Here is a 20,000-nt window from a genome sequence, read left to right on the forward strand (position 1 = left end):
ATTATTTACAGTAAAATTCTAAAAAATGTAAATGCAGATTGTCAAGGACACATAAGAGCAGACATATGATAAGAAAATAAGAGAAATTGTGTGATAATGAAAAAAATTCCTTCATAGTGATGTTCAGCCAACAGAGAAAAAGGCAGGAAATCGCCACCAGATTTTGCATTGTTTTAATAGAATGAAACATGTGATTTCAACTTTTCGGTTTCATGTTTTTATGTTTTGAATTCAGTATTCAATATTCTTTCAAACAGTATATATTTTGTTAGTTTTTCTTCTATTCTTGCGGTTCAAGTTTGGCTTTGAAGTATGCAAGTGATAACACGTAAAGGGAAAACCCCAAAACCCGAGAACTGTTAAGAGTTAAGTTGGTCGTCTTAGGAATCCCACAACTGTCAAAACGTCGTACCTGAACACATACTTTGGAATAAATTGAATGACTTCTTACTTGTGCATCAGGTGTCACTTTTATACATAGTCCAGAAGGTAAACCGAGGTCGAAAACAGGTCAAAATGCGGACAATATCAGGCCTGATAAGTAACATCCTTCGTTGCTAACAAAAACTTGCTTGTTGGTGCTACAGTGGATCCCGCTTACAAGAGCCACATCCGTCCAATAAACGACTCCTATAAGCGGAGGGCAAGCAAAAAAGCTCAGCAACGTAATTTCTCTTTTAGAGATTAATAAAGTTTATTGTTTTGTATTGTATTGTAAGCGGGAGGAAATGAGCATGCCAAAGAAGAAAAGTCCCAGCCCCTTTGGCTCTTATAAGCGGGATCCGGGAGGGCTCTTGAAAGCTGGGGCTCTTATAAGCGAGATTCACTGTATTTGGAGGGTCACTACGGTTTGTACTGGTCTAAACGGTCTGCAGGAGTATTTGTGGAGAGGGAGTCCTTGCACTCAGTTTGTCTTCAAATAGTTGTAAACCCAGTACTTAATGTCTTTCCAGGATCGGTGCCTGAGTGCCACTGGCTCTGCCTCCAAAGCGGACTCAGCATCTTCTTTCTTTGGGATACGATTCATGGTGATGCAGTGGGCAAGCTGCCTGTGGACAGCATTTTGTTCTTCTTTTGTCCAGTCCCTTCTTTTTTGGACTGTGCGCCTTGTTTTCTTTGTGTACCGTCGTTCAATCTGCAAGGTTTTTTTCTGACTGCCCTGTGGAGAAACTCGTTTGTTGCAAGTCTGAGAATCTTCTTGTGATTTCTGTTTGCTGCCCTCAATTGATTTCTCTTCTTCCGAATCTGAACTGTCAACATCAATGTCTTCGTCTTCATTGCTAGGCAAATCCTTCAGATTCACAGATATCCCTTTGTTCACTCTGAACAGGAAACTTGCGACTTTCGATTTTTCAATGACTTCAAGCGGTTGGCGATATATGCCCCTGTGCACCCGAATGTCATGGCCTAAAAATGTGGCCAACTGATCCTGATTGAATTTCGAAATTGCCATTGCTTGGCTGAGCGTTGCCAGCTGTTTGCGCAAATGTGTGGCAGTGAAAAGACATGTATCTGAGACCTTGGCTTTGACAGCATAGTCTTTGATAGCCTTTGTCCCCCGATACGGTTTTTCTCCTGATTCTGAGACAAAAAGGTATTGACTGACTAACCCCAGCAGTCCTCGAATAGCAAGCAGTCGCTTGATGCTCTCTACCATCAGTGGCGTCAACAGAATTGGCACCGGCCTGTTAAACTTGCCCCTGATCTCCACACGATGCAACACTTTCACCAGCTTTTTTTCTGAGGCTGTCAGGTTCTGGAGTACAAGAGGATCAGGAGTCGACATTTTTGAATTCCTAACCTTCTCAAAGTCTTTAACTTTCATCCGTTGAACTTCACCCCCACGCTTGCGGTTGAACACCGTGACACTGACCAGAACTGCTTTGGCCAAAACTGGATAATCTTCAGATTTGAGATCTTTCTCCACCAGGAGATTCACCTTTTCCACGTCGTCCAATGAGGGTAGCAGTTTCGGTTTGTTCATTCTTGCCCGCTGGACAGACTGGTTTGCAGATGCTGATACACGATCAAACCAATCACTTTCAAAAAGAGATTCAAATCTCTGGCTTTTGTCCAAAGACTCCTTGTCGTTGTTTTTTATTGCCTCAGCTCTGGCAATCTGATTGCATTTCCTCAAACTGTGCCCCACTTTCAACACTAATGACCCTTTCTTGCACATGTTGGAAGAACCACTGTATTGGCCAAGACTGCGAACGGCTGCTATCAAAACATCGAAATGTTCAGGATCCAAAGCCTGCGACAGTCTGGAAATGTTCATGTGTGTGTTCTGTCTCAAAACCTGAACAAGCCTGGCGAGTTCTCGAAGACGTGAACTGACTTGAGCTGAAGTATGTTCTTCAGTGTCTCTTCTCATGAAAACTCTTTCACCATACTTCAATATGAGAGAATCCCCCTTGACGATCCTGGCAATGTCGTCATCTCTCATTCTTGCAATCACTGCCTTGAAGAAGCCTTCACTCACGTTTTCAGGCAATGGCAGCAGCATCCGTCCTACAAAGGAACACTGTCCCCTCTTCATTTTTTTCCCATCAACTTTCTGTGCACAGCGTGTTTCATGACATGTCTGGACAAAAAGTGTTTTTGATACAATGCTTTGCAGTGTGGACAAGCCAAATAGTCAGACTGGGCTCTGTTGCTCTTTTGTTGTTGGTACTTTAGAATTAAATTTGCTTCCTGAGAACCCTTCTGTTTATTGGATAGCACTCGCACGTTGTGATTAAAGTCTCCTTGATCCTGCAGTTGAATGAATGCCTGTCTGCGTTTGGGGTCACCTTTTTTCAGTGCTAGGATTTGGGCAACCTGTACCTCATCTTTGTGTACCCTCTGCAAGTGTGTAGACATTTTGGTATTGAACTTTTCACAATACATACAACAATGCTTTTTGGACCCTTTACCAACCTCCTTCCCCACATTTGCTTTTTGTAAGGCTGGATACTCTGTACTCTCATCAGAATCTGTGTTACAGCTGTCGGAAACAGCTGATGCTGATGGTGAACATCTACTGCTGGAAGTAGAACACCTGGAAAAAAATTCAAATTATAATAATAACAAGAAGGGCAAGGCCCACACGTCTCACATGCTTTTACAATAATGAATAAAGCTAAGGGGCTGGTAAATATCTTCTAAATCCTGATTTCATTTCATTTTGAAATCCAACAGAGCAAGGAAAGCGGCCATATTGACAGGAAGTGAGGTCATAGTGACATAATATGTCTCTGTATTAGGCTTATGGTTCATGAATCTGCTGTTCACACTGAAATAATTTTATTTATTATTCTAAACCATTATTTTTTATTTGGTCTTTTTAATACTATCACATTCATCAAAGAAATTCCATACACAAAAGTTTACTGATAAAAATGTGTGAGCAACATGTCAATTTGACCGTTTTCCTTATATCAAATTTTCACCGTTTTCAAGTGCACTACAATAACATGGGAGAAAATTGAGAAAATGTGATAAATGACTGTTTTTGAGACAACATTTAACGCCCCTGTGACCTTGACCTTGATGCAAGGTCAAGTGACAATGTATGTTTCTTCAGGCCTTGTCAGCATACACCATCATGCCAGATTTGGTGTTTCTAGGTTTAGTAGTGTCCGAGAAAAGTCCAACATTTTAAAGTTTTCTACGCCCGCCCGCCCGGACGGACGACACGGGCGAGTACATAGACTCACTTTTGCTTCGCATGTGAGTCAATAATAATAATAATAATTAGGATATTTATAATGCGTCTATCTCATATACATAGACTGCTAGCGCAGCCTACAATAACTCACCTTTCATCCGCATGCGCACGCTTCAGCACGTACCAGAAACAACAACACAGTCAATCGACAGACAAGCCGACAACCGACATGACTGTACAAGATATTTACATGACTGTACAGTATTTACAAGAGGTGTTCGGGGTAATATTTCTGACTCATGCTCCTCACCTATTTCTGGAAGAACAGCTGGCGTGTTGAATACTGTTGGAATTCTGAAAAAAATAAATCAATCAAAAAGCATATTACAAATCATGTTACATGTATCAGGTTCATGCTGTGAGTGTGGTGTGCTGCTAGATAAGACTACGTTGTCTGATTTTCATGTCAAATTGATTTTCAATGCATGGATCAGTCTACTCGCGCGCCCTGTCACTGACATATAAATTGAAACTGATCCATCAAAAACTATTGCCATGAGTTGAATGGTACATCGATTTTCGGCATCAATGCGCCACCACACTAGCAGTGCACTATATCGGATGCCGCGCGAACTAAAAAGTACCAAAACATGAGTCTGGACAGTAATCCTACTCAGAATGTTAACGTGAGGGGTGGCCCCAAATCAAGTGTGCCAGACAAATGAACGTGCGGTGTTCTTCAAGATATATAAATGACTAACGAAATCATGGCCCATAGAAATGTAATCTGAGGGGGCCAATGAGTCAATGACCCATAGCGTTTTGGTGCCAATTGTCGATTGATGCTTTGCGGCACAGACAAGATGTTGTTGGCGAACCAGAATGGCCACTGTAAAGCAAAACAAAACGTTTTTTTCTAAGAATCGCAGAAAAAACTGCACATATTATTATTATTAAGGACATTTATATGCCTAATGTAAAAGAAGAAAAAAACCTAGGCATTTACATTTACAAATTAAAAGCACACATACCTTCTCATTGTCTGAAACCTTGGTTCCCTCGTCATCAGACAGAAGGTGGAATGGATTGGTATTATTATCACCCTCCTCATCAGAAGAATCGTCTTGGATGACGAGTCGTCTCTTCACACCACGCTTTGGACTGGATTGGCTCGCTGTTTGCGGTTTGGAATTCTAAAAAAAATAAATCAATCAAAAAGCATATTACAAACCATGTTACATGTATCAGGTTCATGCTGTGAGTGTGGTGTGCTGCTAGATAAGACTACGTTGTCTGATTTTCATGTCAAATTGATTTTCAATGCATGGATCAGTCTACTCGCGCGCCCTATGCCACTGACGTATATAAATTCAAACTGACCCATCAAAAACTATTGCCATGAGTTGAATGGTACATCGATTTTCGGCATCAAGACACAACTCTTCCAGTACCCCCCCCCCCCCCCCCCCCTCCCCAAAACCCTGACTGGAGCACTTTTGGCCCTACTATTGGCCCTCCCAGGGACCCCGGTGGTGCCCGATGTGATGCTTGGCTCAGCACCCCTCCCCCACCCATCCCTCCCGGGGGTGTCCTTAGTGATGTCTGGCTCGGCACCCCCTCTCCCACCCCCCCCCCACCCATCCCTCCCGGGGGTGTCCGTAGAGTGATGTCTGGCTCGGCACCCCCTCTCCCCCCCCCCCAACAACCCCTCCCGGGGGTGAGGTAATGATGTCTGGCTTGCCACCCCACCCCCCCCGGGGATGTCCGTAGTGATGTGTGGCTCGGCACCACTCCCCCCGCTTTTTCCTAATGTGTTTGTTGTTATGGTTGGTTTTTGGTTGATTGTTGGAGTGAAAGCCTTGCGTGAGCATGTGTATAAATGTGTACGAGTGCGCCTTGAGTCGCCTTGCGGTGAGATATGAGCGCGATATAAATCTCCTTATTATTATATTATTATTATCAATGCGCCACCACACTAGCAATGCACTAAATTGGATGCCGCCCGAACTAAAAAGTACCGAAACCGAAAATCCTACTCAGAATGTTAACGTGAGGGGTGGCCCCAAATCAAGTGTGCCAGACAAATGAACGTGGCGGTGTTCTTCAAGTTATAAAAATGACCAATGAAATCATGGCCCATTGAAATTTAATCTGACGGGGCTAATGAGTCAATGACCCATAGCGTTTTGGTGCCAATTGTCGATTGATGCTTTGCGGCACAGACAAAATGTTGGTGGCGAACCAGAATGGCCACTGTAAAGCAAAACAAAACGTTTTTTCTAAGAACCGCAAAAAATAAGCTGCACATATTATTATTAATTCTTAGGACATTTATATGCCATATCTAAAAGAAAAAAAAAACCTAGGCATTTACAAATTAAAAGCACACATACCTTCTCATTGTCTGAAACCTTGGTTCCCTCGTCATCAGACAGAAGGTGGAATGGATCGGTATCATTATCACCCTCCTCATCAGAAGAATCGTCTTGGATGATGAGTCGTCTCTTCACACCACGCTTTGGACTGGATTGGCTCGACCCAGACTGGCTTGCAGCAGGCTGGCTCGGAGCAGACCGACTGTGATTTTGGCTCAACGGAGGATGACTCTGACTTCCCTCACTGAAACGTGTAACCGAGTCATAAGTACTTGGGACGGCACAAAGAGCGACAAACAAGTTGTTGGCATCACAAGTTCGAAAGGCTTCCCCAATTAAAGGTGTTTTGAGGTCTTGTGATCATACACTAGCATGTCACATTGGGTGTTGATAGACTTTTAATAGTGTCTGAGAAAGATCCAACGTTAAAAGTTTTTACAGACAGACGGACAACTAGGGTCAGTACATAGACTCTCTTTTGCTTTGCAGGCAAGTTAAAAATATCATGTCCCCAGCAGCGAGTTGCACGACGGACTTAGGACTGTCTTAATTTTAGGATCGTTTTTTTCCCTCGGTCCTACCGGTAGGATTTAATCTGTTCGTACCTGTGCTTGCTGCTGGCATTGTTCAAAGTGCCTAAAAGCCACTGTGGTCGACTTATAATAACGTTTTCTTTACTGTTAACCAAGAAAAGCGTGTCCATTTTTATAGTCCTAAAATTAGGACAGTCCTAAGTCCGTCGTGCAACTCGCTGCAGGACCTTAGCAAAGATAGTGTTTGGGGTAATATTTCTGACTCGTGCTCCTCACCTATTTCTGGAAGAAGAACAGCTGGCGTGTTGAATACTGTTGGAATTCTGAAAACGCTTTGGACTGGATTGGCTCACTGTTTGCGGTTTGGAATTCTGAAAAAAATAAATCAATCAAAAAGCATATTACAAATCATGTTACATGGATCCATCAAAAACTATTGCAATGAGTTGAATGATACATCGATTTTTGGCATCAAGATACAACTCTTCCAGTAGAAGCCCCCTCCCCCCTCCCCCCACCTCACCCACCTTTTGACTGGAGCACTCAACTCATGGCAATAGTTTTTGATGGAGCAGTTTGAATTTATATACGTCAGTGACACAGGGCCTGCGAGTCATGCATTGAAAATCAATTTGACATGAAAATCAGACAACGTAGTCTTATCTAGCAGCACACCACACTCGCAGCATGAACCTGATACAAAACGTTTTTTCTAAGAACCGCAGAAAAAAGCTGCACATATTATTATTATTACTTAGGACATTTCTATGCCATATCTAAAAGAAAGAAAAAAACCTAGGCATTTACATTTACAAATTAAAAGCACACATACCTTCTCATTGTCTGAAACCTTGGTTCCCTCGTCATCAGACAGAAGGTGGAATGGATCTGTATCATTATCACCCTCCTCATCAGAAGAATCGTCTTGGATGATGAGTCGTCTCTTCACACCACGCTTTGGACTGGATTGGCTCGACCCAGACTGGCTTGCAGCAGGCTGGCTCGGAGCAGACCGACTGTGATTTTGGCTCAACGGAGGATGACTCTGACTTCCCTCACTGAAACGTGTAACCGAGTCATAAGTACTTGGGACGGCACAAAGAGCGACAAACAAGTTGTTGGCATCACAAGTTCGAAAGGCTTCCCCAATTAAAGGTGTTTTGAGGTCTTGTGATCATACACTAGCATGTCACAATGGGTGTTGATAGACTTTTAATAGTGTCTGAGAAAGATCCAACGTTAAAAGTTTTTACAGACAGACGGACAACTAGGGTCAGTACATAGACTCTCTTTTGCTTTGCAGGCAAGTTAAAAATATCATGTCCCCAGCAGCGAGTTGCACGACGGACTTAGGACTGTCTTAATTTTAGGATCGGTTTTTTCTCTCGGTCCTACCGGTAGGATTTAATCTGTTCGTACCTGTGCTTGCTGCTGGCATTGTTCAAAGTGCCTAAAAGCCACTGTGGTCGACTTATAATAACGTTTTCTTTACTGTTAACCAAGAAAAGCGTGTCCATTTTTATAGTCCTAAAATTAGGACAGTCCTAAGTCCGTCGTGCAACTCGCTGCAGGACCTTAGCAAAGATAGTGTTTGGGGTAATATTTCTGACTCGTGCTCCTCACCTATTTCTGGAAGAAGAACAGCTGGCGTGTTGAATACTGTTGGAATTCTGAAAACGCTTTGGACTGGATTGGCTCACTGTTTGCGGTTTGGAATTCTGAAAAAAATAAATCAATCAAAAAGCATATTACAAATCATGTTACATGGATCCATCAAAAACTATTGCAATGAGTTGAATGGTACATCGATTTTTGGCATCAAGATACAACTCTTCCAGTAGAAGCCCCCTTCCCCCTCCCCCCACCTCACCCACCTTTTGACTGGAGCACTCAACTCATGGCAATAGTTTTTGATGGAGCAGTTTGAATTTATATACGTCAGTGACACAGGGCCTGCGAGTAGACTGATCCATGCATTGAAAATCAATTTGACATGAAAATCAGACAACGTAGTCTTATCTAGCAGCACACCACACTCGCAGCATGAACCTGATACAAAACGTTTTTTCTAAGAACCGCAGAAAAAAGCTGCACATATTATTATTATTACTTAGGACATTTCTATGCCATATCTAAAAGAAAGAAAAAAAACCTAGGCATTTACATTTACAAATTAAAAGCACAAATACCTTCTCATTGTCTGAAACCTTGGTTCCCTCGTCATCAGACAGAAGGTGGAATGGATCTGTATCATTATCACCCTCCTCATCAGAAGAATCGTCTTGGGTGATGAGTCGTCTCTTCACACCACGCTTTGGACTGGATTGACTCGACCCAGACTGGTTTGCAGCAGGCTGGCTCGCAGCAGACCGACTCTGATTTTGGCTCATCGGAGGATGACTCTGGCTTTCCTCACTGAAACATGTAACCGAGTCATTAGTACTTGTGACGGCACAAAGAGCGACAAACAAGTTGTTGTCTGAGAAAGATCCAACGTTAAAAGTTTTTACAGACAGACGGACAACTAGGATCAGTACATAGACTCTCTTTTGCTTTGCATGCAAGTTAAAAATATCATGTCCCCAGCAGAGAGTTGCACGACGGACTTAGGACTGTCTTAATTTTAGGATCAATTTTTTTTTCTTTTTTTTCTGTCCCACGTTTTTATCTCTCGGTCCTACCGGTATCAAAGATAGTGTTCGGGGTAATATTTCTGACTCGTGCTCCTCACCTATTTCTGGAAGAACAGCTGGCGTGTTGAATACTGTTGGAATTCTGAAAAAAATAAATCAATCAAAAAGCATATTACAAATCATGTTACATGTATCAGGTTCATGCTGTGAGTGTGGTGTGCTGCTAGATAAGACTACGTTGTCTGATTTTCCTGTCAAATTGATTTTCAATGCATGGATCAGTCTACTCGCGTGCCCTATGCCACTGACGTATATAAATTGAAACTGATCCATCAAAAACTATTGCCATGAGTTGAATGGTACATCGATTTTCGGCATCAATGCGCCACCACACTAGCAGTGCACTATATCGGATGCCGCGCGAACTAAAAAGTACCAAAACATGAGTCAGGACAGTAATCCTACTCAGAATGTTAACGTGAGGGGTGGCCCCAAATCAAGTGTGCCAGACAAATGAACGTGGCGGTGTTCTTCAAGTTATATAAATGATCAATGAAATCATGGCCCATTGAAATTTAATCTGAGGGGGCCAATGAGTCAATGACTCATAGCGTTTTGGTGCCAATTGTCGATTGATGCTTTGCGGCACAGACACGATGTTGGAATGGCCACTGTAAAGCAAAACAAAACTTTTTTTTCTAAGAACCGCAGAAAAAACTGCACAGATTATTATTAATATTATAGGCCTATTCTATAGCGCGCGCTGCTCTCTCTCTGCGCTCTGGCAGCTTGCTAACCTACCGCTCGCTGGGCTCAAAGCGACACGGCTACACAGAAACACACACCCAAAAAACCCAACATTTTTGTAAATTATCAATTTAAAAATCAATTTAAAATCGATGTGAAATTGATGACAATGTTGTACACGTTATGTTGATTAATTCGATATATTTCAACCGTTTCAAATAATATGTTAGATATGTTTATTACTATGGGTCATTCTCAGGACAATGTCCCTTTTTTTAGTTTCTTTTGTTGCGACTGAGCATCGTTTAAAAACATGGATGGAAAAAAATCATTTGTTGCAACAATAATTAGTTGCAGGGTCTGTTTCTTGAATTACAATTTATTGCGCTCAAAAAGAGTGGTGCAATCACATTTTGTAAACTGAAAAGTGACAGTCGAAACACATTCATGAGATATAGTGGAAACCACAATTGTGACATGCAATTTTCGGTGCATTTTGTTAGATATATCCATTTTAGACAGTTGAAGAAGCGCGTATGAATGTTACAGTAAAAGATGGACATGAGCTTCAACTAAGAAAGCAAGAGACAAAATGTATTGACTTGAGTATTCCAAAATATTGACTTTCAAACTCTGAATTTCCATACATGTCACGTTTTTGGGCCATAGTCCTGAGAATGACCCCTATTTCTTTATATAGTCATCTAGCCTAAATCTTTGCATCGCCTTTTAGTGAATCCACAAACCTGTCCTGCGTCAAGGGCTATTTATAAAATCGATTACTTAGGACATTTATATCCCATATCTAAAAGAAAGAAAAAAACCTAGGCATTTACATAAAATTTACAAATTAAAAGCACACATACCGTAAAAGTTGGCCTATAAGACGCACCTGAATACAAGCCGCACCCCCTGATTTTTAACAAAATTTCAGAAAAAAGAAGAAATTCCTACTTATTCTGCACTGGGTTATAAGCCGCAGGGGTCTGTTCATTAGAAAAAAGTCGCGGCTTATAGGTCGACTTTTACGGTACCTTCTCATTGTCTAAAACCTTGGTTCCCTCGTCATCAGACAGAAGGTGGAATGGATCGGTATCATTATCACCCACCTCATCAGAAGACTTGTCTTGGATGATGAGTCGTCTCTTCACACCACGCTTTGGACTGGATTGACTCGACCCAGACTGGCTTGCAGCAGGCTGGCTCGGGGCAGACCGACTCTGATTTTGGCTCAACGGACTCTGGCTTCCTTCACTGAAACGTGTAACCGAGTCATAAGCACTTGTGACGGCACAAAGAGCGACAAACAAGTTGTTGGCGTCACAAGTTCGAAAGGCTTCACCATCCACAATGGAAGGTGGATAAAGAAAATTTTGTCAAACTGTATGCAAACAGCTCTCATCTTCAGTTCCACTGTGACTGAAATGCACTGTGCCTAAACCGCAAATACTGAAATAGCGAACGACGAAACAATTTGATCGCCGGTCGGCGAGTGCTTTTAAAAGTTTTGGTCGCCCGAACAGATTTTTAGTCGCCTCGGGCCTTGGAACAGACAGTCAGTGTTTGACCATGCAGTAGATTTCAATCACTTATTCACTACTCTAACAGCGCAAATGCGCATGCAGTGTGTCATGAAAAGATTGACAACAACAAGAAACAAACAGTTTTCAAAGATTCAAACAATCATGATTGCAAAAAAACACTCCAAATACAGAAAATATATAAAAAGAAATTAGCTTACTTTTGGCGGGGAGCCGGTCGCGCCATTTTGTAGCTGGAAAGGGAGCGAACTAGATCGAAAATAGAGTTATCTCCCGTCGGTGTGTGAAAAAGTAAGCTGAATTTGCGTTACACTCCGCTCACACACGGGTACGCAAAATTAATAAACTGGGTCACAAGCTAAAACTTGTTCTCTGAGTCGTTTGGAACCTGGTTGTTACGAATCAAGAATAAAACAACTGGGTTTCAAAATTTGGAACCCACTTGTTTTTTTGCCCGAGTTGGTACTGTGTGAAACATATACATAAACCTGGTTGGTGGGTTTTACACGCTCACGCACGCACGCACGCACGCACGCACAGACAGACAAAGTTTATCATCGCATAGGCTACACTTACGTGAGCCAAAAACCCGCATTATCCACGTTGTAAGAGTGGGAGACACTAGATCTGTTGGTACTTACCGGGGACACGACTGCCAGATCGACACTGCGCTTTCGACAGCTCTTCCTCGCGCAGACACTGGAAAAACACTGTGCAGATCAAACTGTAGGAAATCTCCTTTGGTATCTTTTTTATGTATTTTTCTGGAGCTAAGAAACCGAACAATGTGAAATCGTCTTCCCCGAATCGGCGAATACAGCTCGGTGAGAACTGAAAAGTGAATCCATACCACAATCCTTCACGCGACCTGACCTGATCTTGACCCCTGACCTGGTCTACATACCACACACGACACAAATCAGTCACCTGCTTTTACCCCCTCAAAACCACCCACCACCCGTTTTCTTTGGATACACACTTTAACTACACACATGCCGACAAAATGTTGATCCTTACTTCAATAGTTTGCAGATGGTGCTTGAAAAATAAGGAGGTGAAATGAGTATTTCGGTGTTTAGTCAAATACATACATACATACATACATACATGCATACAAACATACATACATAAATACATGCATGCATACATACATACAAACATACAAACATACATACACACACACACACACACATACATACATACATACATACATACATACATACATACATACATACATACATACGCACAGACAGACAAAGTTTACCATCGCATAGGCTACACTTACACGTGAGCCAAAAACAGTGGTTCTGCTGATATTTCTTTGGAGGTTTCTAAATCTATTTTATATCGAAACTGTTCATAAACATTACACACATCCTTCCAAAAACTATTACAATGTTGATTACCACTATACTGACTAGGACCACACACATCAATGTTGTCCACATCAGGTTACAAAACAGTTGTTATAACTTTCCATTTGTGGACCGTAAACCTCAAGTTTTTTTTTATCCAAGTCAATTTCAGGGCTGACATATAAGTTTTAATATATAATAATTTGATCTACTCAGTCTGGCTCCGCGACTGATCAATCAACGTACGAGGATGAATGTGAGGGTGCGGGTATGGATATGTGTGGTTGGGTTATGTGTGTATATGATGTGTACTTTTGTGTGCCTATGTGTTCTGAGGGTGCGGGTATGGATATGTGTGGTTGGGTTATGTGTGTATATGATGTGTACTTTTGTGTGCCTATGTGTTCTGAGGGTGTGTTTTCATGTGATGTAATACACGAGTCAAAAAACGGTTTCTGCTTGTAACATTCAGGCCATAAAGTTTTATTGAAGTGAATTGAATTGTTTCGTGAGTAGGGTGCACAGCCTCTTGTAATTTGGTCATATTGAGTTGAAACTAAAGGACCATATTTATTTTTTATTTTTTTTATTGTATTTTTTTTATTTTTTTATTTTTTTATTTATTGCATATACGTCATAACAATTTGAGGTAACGGATATGCCCTGTCATTTAAGACTCTATAAAACGCCTCGAGAAATGAGAAATATCGTTTTGGCGGCCCAAGGTGAATCATGCCCTCAAATGGAAGAAACCCTTTTTTTTAAAGCACATGAAAAACGATCTTTACACGCACATATGTTTTGACCGAAAACGCTGTTTGCCATTCGGGCTATATATGCCCCTGAAAAATATCCCTAACTTGTTATCCTCAAAGTTACTTCTCTCTCATTTCAGAAGCGCAGGACTGTTGCAATCATGGCAGACGCTGGCGTGTTTCGCCGCTACATTTTGGTCGTGCCGCTTATGATTGAACTAGGACTGGCAGCATCTTCTGCATCCACAACACCACAGCCTGGTGGCACCAGTCCACACCCCTCGCCTGGTGGCACCAGTCCACACACCTCGCCTGGTGGCACCAGTCCACACCCCTCGCCTGGTGGCACCAGTCCACACACCTCGCCTGGTGGCACCAGTCCACACCCCTCGCCTGGTGGCACCAGTCCACACACCTCGCCTGGTGGCACCAGTCCACACACCTCGCCTGGTGGCACCAGTCCACACCCCTCGCCTGGTGGCACCAGTCCACACACCTCGCCTGGTGGCACCAGTCCACACACCTCGCCTGGTGGCACCAGTCCACACACCTCGCCTGGTGGCACCAGTCCACACACCTCGCCTTCATCCCGACAACACGACCCTGACAATCTTTCTGCATCAGGCTCAGTCACCAGCAAGTCACTGTTGGAAAGGTCAGAAGAAATACCTGAGAATGGTACGCCATCGGGCTCACTTTCCGCTCGACCACCAGACTCTGACAAACTTTCTGGATCAGGGTCAGTCACAAGTGGTTCGCCCATGGACAGGTCAAAACAAACACAAGAGAATATTTCGCCCCTTTATTCCCGAGCACCAGACTCTACAAAACTTCCTAAAGCAGGATCAGCTACAAGTGAAACGCATTTAGAAAAGTGGGAAGAAACACCAGATGACACAACGCACCAAAGTCCTCCTTCCTCTCAACATATTAACATTAAATCACCTTCTGCATCCAAGCTAGTCACAGGCGACTCACTCTCTGAGAGATTGGGAGACGCGCCTGCAAACACCATACCCCAACTGCCAGTATCTCCAGACGTTTCTACACTGAGAGTAGTCACTGCAGGGCCGGTACTCGATACGTCCGACTGTGCACCAGTGAGCCACACACTGACACGGCCAAACGGGAGCATTGCCTGGGAACACCAGGCGGGGCGGTGCATGCAGCCCACAACGTGGTCAGTGCTGACACCCCCAGGTCACGGCGTTGTGGTGGAGCTTCACCAAGTTTTGATGAGCAGGGCATGGATTCTGACAGTGTCAAGGCAGATCACCCAATCCGACCAGACCATTAGTACTAAGATAGAACGGTACATCATTGGAGGCAAAAGGTTCAGCTATGCCCCCATGCTTATAAGAGGTAATGTGACCGTGTTAGTGAGAGACCCAAACCATCCAATAAAAGCGATGGAAAACTCTTCCATATATCTCAACTATACTGTTTACCCACTGGCAACACTGCCACGCAAAACAAACAAAAGGTATTGGTGGAGTAGGAATTCCTACAACTGTAGCACGGGTTTTCCGGTGCCCGAGGCGTTGCGCTGTGACGGCGTGCAGCACTGTGTTGACAACGAGGACGAAGCGGACTGTGAGTACACGCAGCGTGGCTGTGGGGACTGGTTGCCTTACAACAATCACTGCATCAAGATGAGAGTCTCCTCTTATTCCTTCACAGATAAACAGTTGGCTAAGTTGTTTTGTTCTCCAGCTGAAGTGGCTGTGATACAGGATAAGTCAGGTATGATCCTGATGGCAAACTTGATACGGAAACGTGGAATCCAATCAGCTTGGATAGCGTTTCAAAAGGTAACTCCAAAATCAGAGACGATGAAACACTTGTATCGTTACATGTGGCAGTGGGGTCCAGCAGGAAGCCCGATAGCTTATGAGGAACTTGATATCCAAAGACAGGGTGTCCTGATGGACTGTGCAGCACTTGCTGTTTTCCCAGACACGCATCTCAAGCCGCTACTCTGTGACAGACCAAGTGAACTCCCCAATGGGGTTATATGCATGAGACCTAATCCAAACATAGCTGTTACACCACCACGAACACGGAGTGTTCACTTGCAGACGGAAGCACAGATTAATAGCTGTGTGCCCACCAAGGAATGTCGCGACGGCTCTCGGGTGCAGCTGTTTCATCAGTGTCACTGGCATGGGCATTTCTCAGACAAAGGTCATACCTTTACGAGAGGACTATCTTTCGACACCAGCTGGTCGCCAAACAATTTTCGCCTGTACCAGTGTAGGTGCGGACTCTCAATCCACTACAGCCTGGTCTGTGATGGCCTTAACGACTGTGAGGACGGCAGTGATGAGCAAGGTTGCTTAAAGGTGGACAATACTGTGTGCAAAACCCCTCCGTTTGATCTCTACGCTGGAAAATGTAATGGTGTACAGGATTGTTTGGACGGCAGTGATGAGCAAGGTTGCTTAAAGGTGGACAATACTGTGTGCAAAACCCCTCCGTTTGATCTCTACGCTGGAAAATGTAATGGTGTACAGGATTGTTTGGACGGTAGTGATGAGCAAAACTGTGAGAGCTGTTTTTACAGTGATTATAAACGTACAATCAACATCGAACGCAGAAGAAGATATGAACGTCAAAGGTACTGTGCCGATGCTGGCTGCATCCCCAAAGCTTATTTTCAGTGGTTCCCCCGCTGCGGGAGGCCCGCTTCATTGCAGAAAGTCGGTTATGATCTGGGTCAGTCCGACCAGTCTGTTGTGCGTCTTGATGGTTACGGTATGTCCACACTCACACCAGTAAGTGAAAACGACCAAATCAACTTGGAAGAGTTATTTCGATGTGACAATGGGATGTACATCCCGTCCTATCTCCTCAATAATGGTGAACAGGACTGCTTAGCAGGAGAGGACGAGTCAATCCCGGCAGAAAACATCACGTGTCCAGGCTTCTACCGGTGTCAGTACTACGGTAACTGTGTACATCCTGACCTTGTGTGTGACGGCATCAACCACTGCCCTTTCAAAGACGACGAGCGATTTTGTTGGATCAAAATTTCCACTGGAAAAAATTTACCAAGTTGTATTTGCGAGGGTCTGGCTTGCTCATGCTACAAAATCTCGTATAAGTCGCATGATTATCGCACGGCTCTGCTTTATCTCGATGTTCATGGAGCTCATCCAATGAAGTTGACAGGAATTAGCTCTGATGTACTTATCGGGCTACTTTTTTTTAATGCTTCTTTCTGTCGATTGTCGAAAGTCCATCTTGACAGAATGCAGCAGCTACGAGTTCTGGATCTGAGTTTTAATGATCTGCGAAATGTATCGTCCTTAATGTTTGGGAAGCTTTCAAAACTGATTCACCTCAATATATCTGGCAATCCGCTGGTCAGCACGCTGGATTCTACATTCACCGCTTTTCTCACAGATAATGGACTGGTCCATCTTCAGGATTTGGTTATGGTCAACACAAGTTTAAGAACAATCGCAGACAACGCTCTCAGTGTTCTGAAACAGCTGGTCAGCCTTGACATAAGAGGCAATGAAATAGAGATCCATGGTGCGGGTTTGTTTCAGGGCCTGGTGAATCTCAGAATGTTAAAAACGGACGACTTCAAGCTGTGCTGCCCTTTTGTTCTTCCGAAAACGTCAGAATGTGAATCCCCTGAGGACGAACTGTCTTCGTGCAGTGACTTGCTTCGCCTTGACATCTTCAGGGTGTTTCTGTGGGTCATCTCTGTCCTGGTCGTTGTGGGCAACGCTGGTGTGCTGGTGTACGCAGTGATCAAGAGCAAAGAGACCTTGTCTTCCCCGTATCGCCTGCTGGTCGCCAACCTGGCTGCCGCTGACTTTCTCATGGGCATCTACATGACGATCATCGGGTCTGCTGACGCACACTTCAACGGGGTCTACGTGGTGCACGAGGCTGAGTGGAGACAGAGCGGCACGTGCATCACCGCTGGTTTCTTGGCCTTTGTGTCCAGCGAGGTGTCTGCCTTCATCATCTGCCTCATCACGCTGGATCGCTTTCTGAAGGTGTGCTTCCCCTTTAAGTTTCAGCTACACGTGGGTCCCCGGTCCTGCGTGGTGATGTGCTGCGTGGCTTGGCTGTGTGGCGTGTGTCTGGCCGCCGTACCTCTCATCGCTCAGCTCCAGTTCTACGGGGTGAGCGGCATCTGCCTGCCTCTGCCCATCACGCGTCATTCCTTCAGCGGCCACGGCTACGCCTTTGGCGTCTTCGTCATGATGAACTTTGTCCTCTTCGTGCTGATCGGGGCGGGACAGGCGGCTATCTACAGGGTCATACGAGCCTCAGCGAAAGCAGCAGGGAGCAAACGACAGCAACGAGACACGACCATCGCCCGCCGTCTGTTCCTGGTGGTGTTGACCGACTTCTGCTGCTGGTTCCCTATCGGGGTGATGGGAATCATGGCGTTCTACGGCATACCTATCCCCCTTCAGGTCAACGCGTTGGTCGCCGTCTTCGTGATGCCGCTCAACTCGGCGCTCAACCCTTTTCTCTACACACTGAACGCACTTGGTGAAAAATGGGCTGAAGAGAAAACTGACAAAAAAGCTAAGAAAATTCTGGGGAACCTGCAGGCTGAGATTCTCAAGCTTCCCCCAAGCATAATGGAACCACTGATGCGAAGTTATCTTCGCTCTAACAAAGCTGTTAATATAGAGCATTTTCTTCGTTCACTGGATGACCAGGACGTGGGCACTGCCACAACATCGGTGTAAGAAAACTTTGGCAGACAAAAACTGCCACTAAACAAAAAAGGCAGTCAGTTCTCATCTGAAGATTCTGCTGAAGAATGTGAGATGATCATGAGGTAACCTTTAGAACCCCACAAACCACCTGCACTGTGTAAAATCAACAATCATTTTGCGGACATGAAGCCGTCTCAGTTTTACCCTTGTGCTTAATTGGTGAGCAATAGGAGCTTTCCATCCTGACATGCAGCCGTCTCAGTTTTACCCTTGTGCTTAATTGGTGAGCAATAGGAGCTTTCCATCCTGACATGCAGCCGTCTCAGTTTTACCCTTGTGCTTAATTGGTGAGCAATATGAGCTTTCCATCCTGACATGCAGCCGTCTCAGTTTTACCCTTGTGCTTAATTGGTGAGCAATAGGAGCTTTTCATCCTGACATGCAGCCGTCTCAGTTTTACCCTTGTGCTTAATTGGTGAGCAATATGAGCTTTCCATCCTGACATGCAGCCGTCTCAGTTTTACCCTTGTGCTTAATTGGTGAGCAATAGGAGCTTTCCATCCTGACATGCAGCCGTCTCAGTTTTACCCTTGTGCTTAATTGGTGAGCAATAGGAGCTTTCCATCCTGACATGAAGCCGTCTCAGTTTTACCCTTGTGCTTAATTGGTGAGCAATAGGAGCTTTCCATCCTGACATGCAATGGGGGATTGCAGCCTGCATCCACATGCACTCACTCCTTTAGCTCCTGTTTTCTTTATGCTATAAAGTACAGGAACTCTGAGCAACAATCTCCGATCAATCTCTTTGGACTTTGGAATGTCTCCGCACAGTCTATTTAGACTTTGAGATCCCAATCGTGCTATGTAGTACAGGAACTCTGGGGCAAAAATCTCCGATCAGTCTCTTTGGACTTTGAGATCCCGATCATGCTATGAAGAACAGAAACACCGTGGAACAGTTGAGTTGTATGCATGGTTGTGTGCATCCATGGCAAAGGTTTTATTTCCTGTTTTTACATTTAGTCAAGTTTTGACTAAATGTTCTAACGTAGAGGGGGGAATCGAGACGAGGGTCGTGTATGTGTATGTGTGTGTGTGTGTGTGTGTGTGTGTGTGTGTGTGTGTGTGTGTGTGTGTGTGTGTGTGTGTGTGTGTGTGTGTGTGTGGAGCGATTCAGAGAAAACTACTCGACCGATCTTCATGAAACTTGACATGAGAGATACTGAGTATATAATCTCCAGACGAGTTTTTTTCATTTTTGTGATAAATGTCTTTGATGACGTCATATCCGGCTTTTCGTGAAAGTTGAGGCGGCACTGTCACGCTCTCATTTTTCAACCAAATTGGTTGAAATTTTGGTCAAGTAATCTTCGACGAAGGCCGGACTTTGGTATTGCATTTCAGCTTGGAGGCTTAAAAATTAATTAATGAGTTTGCTCATTAAAGTTGTCATTGAAAATCACTTTTTCGCAAACAGATTTAAAATTAAAATCTTTATCACATTCTGAATCTAAAAATATATACATATGCTATGCTTACTCTTAAAATGTGATCACAATTAACGAAAATAGATTAATTAGTCTTACGATTAAAATTTAAGAAATCGATCCAGAATTGATTTCATATTATTCTTTATCATGTCCTGATTCCAAAAACATATAGATATGATAGGTTGTATTCAAAACAAGCTCCGAAAGTTAACAAGAATACAGAAAAGCGCG

At 43.8% G+C, this 20,000-nt stretch overlaps 2 protein-coding genes across 4 annotated transcripts in view; one reads left to right on the forward strand and one right to left on the reverse strand.

Moving 5' to 3' along the window:
- LOC138950165 (sericin-2-like) overlaps nucleotides 1-11,424 on the reverse strand; it is a 13,225-nt gene extending 1,801 nt beyond the window's left edge. The window contains exons 1-10 of one of the 3 annotated variants that reach the window (XM_070321905.1): nucleotides 11,047-11,421; nucleotides 9,289-9,332; nucleotides 8,747-8,972; nucleotides 8,181-8,275; nucleotides 7,390-7,615; nucleotides 6,834-6,928; nucleotides 6,043-6,268; nucleotides 4,681-4,842; nucleotides 3,960-4,003; nucleotides 1-3,040 (exon numbers count right to left, since the gene is read on the reverse strand). The exon at nucleotides 1-3,040 is cut by the window's left edge and continues 1,801 nt beyond it. In XM_070321905.1, coding sequence (XP_070178006.1) covers nucleotides 2,536-3,040; nucleotides 3,960-4,003; nucleotides 4,681-4,842; nucleotides 6,043-6,268; nucleotides 6,834-6,928; nucleotides 7,390-7,615; nucleotides 8,181-8,275; nucleotides 8,747-8,947 — 1,554 coding nt within the window. In that variant the 5' untranslated portion in view covers nucleotides 8,948-8,972; nucleotides 9,289-9,332; nucleotides 11,047-11,421 and the 3' untranslated portion in view covers nucleotides 1-2,535. Of the gene's footprint in view, nucleotides 4,004-4,680; nucleotides 4,843-6,042; nucleotides 6,269-6,833; nucleotides 6,929-7,389; nucleotides 7,616-8,180; nucleotides 8,276-8,746; nucleotides 8,973-9,288; nucleotides 10,578-11,046 lie in introns of those variants that run through there. The other 2 variants (XM_070321906.1, XM_070321907.1) reach the window with 2 other exon arrangements.
- Nucleotides 11,425-16,899: 5,475 nt separating this feature from the next.
- On the forward strand, nucleotides 16,900-18,309 carry LOC138951430 (G-protein coupled receptor GRL101-like). The gene has a single exon (XM_070323036.1). The coding sequence runs from the start codon at nucleotides 16,900-16,902 to the stop codon at nucleotides 18,307-18,309; it is 1,410 nt and encodes a 469-aa protein (XP_070179137.1).
- The last annotated feature ends 1,691 nt before the right edge of the window (nucleotides 18,310-20,000 follow it).

Source organism: Littorina saxatilis, linkage group LG16, assembly GCF_037325665.1.
Source record: "Littorina saxatilis isolate snail1 linkage group LG16, US_GU_Lsax_2.0, whole genome shotgun sequence".
In the NCBI taxonomy this organism is placed as follows: domain Eukaryota; kingdom Metazoa; phylum Mollusca; class Gastropoda; order Littorinimorpha; family Littorinidae; genus Littorina; species Littorina saxatilis.